The 6023-nt window shown below is 62.7% G+C and overlaps 1 protein-coding gene across 1 annotated transcript; it reads left to right on the plus strand.

Annotated features, from left to right (window-relative positions):
- The first annotated feature begins 4069 nt into the window (after positions 1-4069).
- Positions 4070-5286, plus strand: LOC117030613 (uncharacterized). Its single transcript, XM_033120758.1, is given in 3 exon segments — positions 4070-4148; positions 4151-4674; positions 5197-5286. Coding segments are annotated over 3 exon segments (693 nt in total).
- Positions 5287-6023: the final 737 nt, after the last annotated feature.

Here is a 6023-nt window from a genome sequence, read left to right on the forward strand (position 1 = left end):
GCCACACCCTCCTTGTCTGGCTGCAGCTCCAGCTCCAGGGGCTCCCACCAAGAACCTTCCTTCCAGGCAGATGGGTTTCTGCAAAGCGTGGGAATCCACGGCTTGCCTCCCCCACGGCCCTGGGGGTCTGCACGCTGCCCCTGCCCCCTTCTCAGCTCTGTGCGCACAGCTGCCTCCCGGCCCCAGCAGTGTGGGGCCTGGCACGTGGAGCGGGTGGACGCTTTGGGTGGAAGCAGGGACAAGGGCCCCTGTGCTTGGCGCCCTTGTTTGTTTACTGGTCCAGCCCCAGGTCCTCACGGCTCCCCGTGGACCCGGGCTACCCGCCTGTGTCCGGCCAGGTGTTCGGTGATGGAGCTTGGGCTCCCAGAGGACAAGGAGCTCAGTGTCTGCTTTATGCAAGCACGGTGCTGACAAGGAACAGAATATCCACAGTGACCGCTTCCAGGAAACGGCTGGGGAGGGGGGCGCAGGGGAGCAGGCCCCTTCCCTTCCCAGCAAGCCGGCCTGCAGGTGGGCTTCCAGGAAGGGGCCCCGGCTGGCTCCCCTCAGCTCTGGAAAAGGGCCAACCATGTCACCAGGTGCAGGCTGGGGAGAGGTGCAGACAGGCAGGGAAGGAGAGAGGGGGCAGCCTGGGCTGGAGCCTCGTGTGGTCACCACGGCTTTGGGGGAGGCCAAAACTGGCCATGCCTTTTCTAGAACCTTCTGTTTTCCCTTTTGGGAGCCACACAATCTCTGCTGAGGCCCTTGGCTCTCTGGGGCTTGTCAGGTACAACACACACTTGGATTGTGCAAACAAGAGGCAGGAAGAGCCCGGCCTGAGCCCAGGTCCGGTGCTGACCAGCGGCTGCGGCTCCTGGCCCCATGTTGGTGATGGCCACATGGGCCCCCCCAGGCTGGACCCTCTCCCGGGGAGCCTGGGGTGGGGAGAGGGCCCAGCCGGTTTCGTTTGAGGCTTCCCAGGGTATGTTGTAGTCAGACCCCAAACCTCCCATTTAAGGGATTTCATTTCGTTTGTATTGTTGGGAGCCTTTCTGTCCCCATTCAGTGGTGTAACAAGTGTCCTGACCCCCCCCCGCCCCCCAGCTGTCCATAATCCCAGCCTGAAAGTGGGCTCCTGGGTTATTAAATCCAGGCTGGGACAGAGCCCACACAAAGGCACAAGACACACACAGCCAGGCTCAGATGTCCAGCCTCCGGGGGACACTGGCTCCCACATGGGTCTGGGCCACGCAAACGCCAGCAGGCCACACAGAGCGTCCCCAAACAGGACAGGACCCACAGGCACGCCTTCTGCGCGGACATGGCTAGAGACCCCCGAAGACAGACCCTTGCTCACAGCCACAGCTATAGCTGTGGATGGACACACACAGCCCAGGACAGCGACGTTTGGGGCTGACTGCCCATGCCCCTAGCACACAGCTTGACGGCTGACCTGCTGCACACAGGTCCTGGGGACCATGCTGAGAGATGCACACACCGGGGCACACGCATTACGTCCTGTGTTCTGTAGCCCAGATGAGTCGCCTGCTCAGCCTCACCCTCCGCAGAAGCACAGCGAGTGGGGGGGCGGGGGTTCCAGGAATGCTGACATGGCGTTTTTGTGCTGGGTGCCTAGAGGGGTGGAGGGCACAGCCAGAGGCCTGGGCCCTGTCCCTGGTCTCACCAATATTGGAAATGCCTTCCCCTGGACTTCCCCTGCACGTTTGCTGCCGGGCCCCCTGCTCCTGCCCCCACCCCCCGGGCTGGGGTTTAGGAATGAAATTCAAGCCCCTGTTTGCTTCGTGACACTTAACTCAGTGCAGGGGCATTTTGAAAGTGCCTTTGGGTGGTGGGGGCGCCAGGAGCCTGTCTAACAACCCTCTCTAAGCCCCTTTTCTAAAAAGCAGGAAATCGGGTTGGGCCAAAGGTAAACACATTCCAACCTGGCGGTCCCAGCTCCAAGGAGGGCTCTGTGGGACAGGGCGGGCTGCCGCTGTTTTCCCAGCCCTGGGTGAGGTCGGGGCTCGGGGCTCACAACCTGTGTGCAGAGCCAGGCCTTGGCCTGTGGCTTCTTGCCCCCACCTGCTCCCAGCCCCCCAACAGGCCGCCCCACACCTCTCCCTGGGCCCCCAAGGCACCCAGGTCCCCTCCTGGTTGCAGTAGCTGGAAGCCGTCCTAAGCAGAAGAAACACCCCGTGTAGATCCTGCCCTACGCTTGCAAAGCGGGAGACCTGGGGGCACAGTGGGGGCCTCCGCATTCTCTCCGGTGGGTGTGGGAGCAGCAGCCCCACCCGCCCACATTCCAAACCAGAACCGGGGCCTCAGGGCTCCCAGGTGCGAGTGTGGGTGGGACTTGTGCCCCCAGTGACCAGGGGAGGGCCACAGCACCCCAGGAACTGGCCCCAAGGACACCAGGACCCCGAGGGGTGCCCACTCTTTCCTGGGGGACCCACTTCCCATGGAAGTGGGCCGTCCCTGTGTTCCCCAGAAGAGGATTCCAGGGCACTCCTCTCCCTTCTACCTCCCCACGCAGCCCGGCCGCCCTCCGTGGTGCTGGTGTGGGCACCACACCACCATCCCACCAGCCGGCCCGTCCAGCTTTCATCTCCGAGGCCCAGCTCTGCAAAGCTCCAGCAGAGACGGATGTTTATAATAAAGGCCGTTTACAGTCCTTACTCTTGACATCCAATGGATGGATGGGTTCCTTCATCCCCCCCGCAAAGCCCCCTTGGGTGAGTGGACCCGGCCGGTGGCCGGGACACAGATGCGGCCTTACCCAGGGCCACTGCCTGGCGCCTGCGACAGCCTCCAGGGGATGGTGGGAGACCCTGAGGGAGCCAGCAGCCAGGCCTTCCAGAAAAGCCTTTGCCCAAATGTGCACTGTGGTGACCACCCGCCCGCGGGTATCGTAGCACCGGATGTCCCATGTCCCCCGTATTACGGGCAGGAGGGGCGGCGGGGCCCTGAGGGGAGCCCGGACACATGGGAACAGTGGGGACTCCATGGGAGGTAAGCTGGGGTGGGTTTCTCAGACCTTTGCTATCTGGTCTTTATCTGGGGCTGAGGCATTTCCTGACTCTGAGCACTGGGAGGGGCCGAGGACCCCAGGCTCATTTCCAACAGCTGCTTCCTCATGTTCCAGCCTCTGCCTCACCCGGGGCCCAGGGGCTGGGAGGCCCCGGGGCTGGGATCCCAACCCAACTGCTGTCTTGTAGGGGGCCGCCAAGCACGGACCCAGGCCCAGGAACAAACCCAAGGATGATGTCAGCAGGGCTGGGTCCTGGGGCTTCAGTGGCAAGACCCCAACACTTTTCATCTTCCTCACCACCCCATCTCGTTTCCTCCCGAGTCCTTGACTGTTTCATTTTCTCATTCCCCCCGCGCGCGCCTCCACTCTTGACGTGTCACCATCCCCCCTCCGCCCTCGTTCCTTCTTCCCCCTCCCCCGCTTCATCTGTCACTTGGCCATTGAGAAGCTCACCCCCACCCTGGCCCCGGCCCTGCCCCCAGCTGAGCAGACCCTCATGTCCGTTGCCCCCTGCACCACCAGTTCTCAGCACAGCAGAGTGGGAGCAGGGAGAGACATCCCTGTGTGTCCTTGAGCCCAAGGCTCCCTGGACTTCTGAGCAATAGCAGGCTTGGTGATGAGTGGCTGGGCCGGGGGCTTCCCAGGGCCGTGGCCGGCCTGGCCTCGAGTACGCTGCTCCATGTGTCCCCCACATGTCAAGCCCACTCCCCTAGTGTGAGTCTTCAGCCAAATACCCCAGACCAGGCCTCTGGGATTTTGCATGGCAGTGTCCAGGTTAGAGACTTTGGTGGTACCTGACCTCTCTGTCATGGCTGAGAACGCCCTTTGCCACCCCAGCCCCACCCCTTCCTGTGGGGACTCCCTGGTCCCACAGCCTCCCTCCCCAGTGTCCGTGCTCCCCGGGCCACACACAGGCCCCTCCCATGTCACTTCCACTGCCCACCCCAGCCTATGACCCCTGTCCCGTCACCCGGTCCCCCTGCCCCAGGACCATTTCCCTCAGCCAAAGGCGCACCCCCCCAGGAAAATCTCTGAGACCAAGTGCTGTAACTGTATTTATTGATGAGTCCAGGGCGTCTGGTGAAGCCCTGGTAAGGAGGGGCACAGGCGAGATGGATGTGCAACGGAATACTTGAAGGCTGTTTCTGATGTTCACAGCTTCCAGACTAGGTAAGGGGGGGCAGGGCCCCACACACTCGGGCCGCACCCAGTCACCCCCAGACAGAGATGGGTGGTGGGGGCACGGGTGCAGCACAGGCCACAGGCGGCCAGGCACACTCAGCAGTGCTCTCGCACTCCTGCTCAGAGACTCAAGGCCGTCCAGGACTCCAAACCAGTGCAAACGACTTATAGTGCAAATTGAATTCAGGAGGGACGGGGGACAGAGCCATGGACGGCTTGTGTCTCATGAGCAAAGAAGGAGGAAAGGAAAGAAGAGAAAAGACAGAGAAAAGGCTGAAGAGAAGAAGGAGGGGAGGGGGCGTGGTGGTGGGGGGCGCGGCTGGCGGTGGTCTCCAGCCCACAGCTGGGGTGGTGGCAAAGATGGTATGGCCGGCGGGGGTGGGGTTGCCGCAGGGGCTGCTCTCAGCGGTGTCAGGCTGATGGATCTCGTTCCTTTGCTTAACCTGGAGATAACAGATAGGACAGGACCTGTGGGTGGGGGCAAGGTGGGTGGGTGGGCGGGCAGGAATCTTCTGGAAGGGTGCCACACTCACCTTCCAGAGCCGATTCCTGAGTCAAGTGGTGTAGTGGTTCCGATGCAGCATTTTCTCGAGTCAGAGCTAGGAGGACTTGAACAAGTCCGGGTTCCAAGGCCCAGGCATGAGCTGGGTAGCACCATTTCTGCAGGGAGGGGGCGAGTGAACCCTGGCGCCTGGGCCCCGTGCCAACCCCAGCCCCCGTGTGTGGTGGGGACCCCTCACCTTGTCATCTTGAGGGTTCTAGAGGTCCAGAGAGCAGCAGTAGTGCATTGGCTCCTTCAAGAAGTAAAGGGACAGAGACCTGCTGCGTGTTCTGCTCCCCGAGGTACCAGCCAAGAATATTCTACGAGAGAGAAGACTGGTCATGAGTGAGGTGACGCCGGTCAGTTGGCCTGAGGGGCCGTGCCCTGTACCTGCACTTACCAGGAAGGCCAGACGGCGTCACATCTGTCCTCACCGTCACACCAGACCATGTCATGTCCCTCTCAGCACCTCCTGGCGTCCGGCCTTCGGTGGCTGGCATGCACGTCCACCCCCGCTGGAGACCTGACTGGGGAGAACGGAGAAGGCCCTGGTTGAGTGGGCAGAGGCTGCGGGTGGGGATCAGGTGGGCCGGTGGTCAAGACACTCACCTGGTCTCCAATCCGAGCACAGAGGCACCGATCCCCGCTCCGTCACCGCCCGCACAGGCCCGCCTTGGCCAGGGCTCTGGAGGCCAGTGCCACACCTCGCTCGTGCCGGCTGCCGCTCCTCACCCCTGCTTGCGCCCTGAACTCCCTCCCCCCGAGCTCATTCACTCTGCCCTGCCCGCCTCGCCTAGTCTGGTCTCGCCAATGCCCTTGACTCCCCTGGATGCTGTCCTGTCTACCATGTCTGTCCCAGGGGCTGTGCGGTGAAGGCACGTAGTATCACCAGGTACACTGCGGGCCTTCTCCGCGCCAGCCTCTGGGCCACAGTGTCACGTGGGACTGGCGCATCCACAGGCTGGGCCCACCGCAGCCTCCTTGCTGCAGAAATCTCTCTGGAGCCCAGTACCTGTGGCCGCCGCTCCGCTCCCTCCAGGTGATGTCCTACTGCGGGCTGCCCCTAACACTGCACCTTCGTTCCCGCTCTCCTGCCTTCGAGGCTCCCGCACAGGCCTGGGAGGCCTGGCTGGAGCTGCTCCTATACCTGCTACTAAATGAATTGCAGTGGGTGGGATGTGGTAGCGGCTGGGGACCCTGCTGTGTTCTGAGTCCCCATCTCTTCCTGTCTGACCTGGGCCTGGAATACCCCCCGCACGTGATGGATCTCTGCGGCCACCTGTCACCTCCCTC

Source organism: Rhinolophus ferrumequinum, chromosome 11, assembly GCF_004115265.2.
Source record: "Rhinolophus ferrumequinum isolate MPI-CBG mRhiFer1 chromosome 11, mRhiFer1_v1.p, whole genome shotgun sequence".
In the NCBI taxonomy this organism is placed as follows: Eukaryota; Metazoa; Chordata; class Mammalia; order Chiroptera; family Rhinolophidae; genus Rhinolophus; species Rhinolophus ferrumequinum.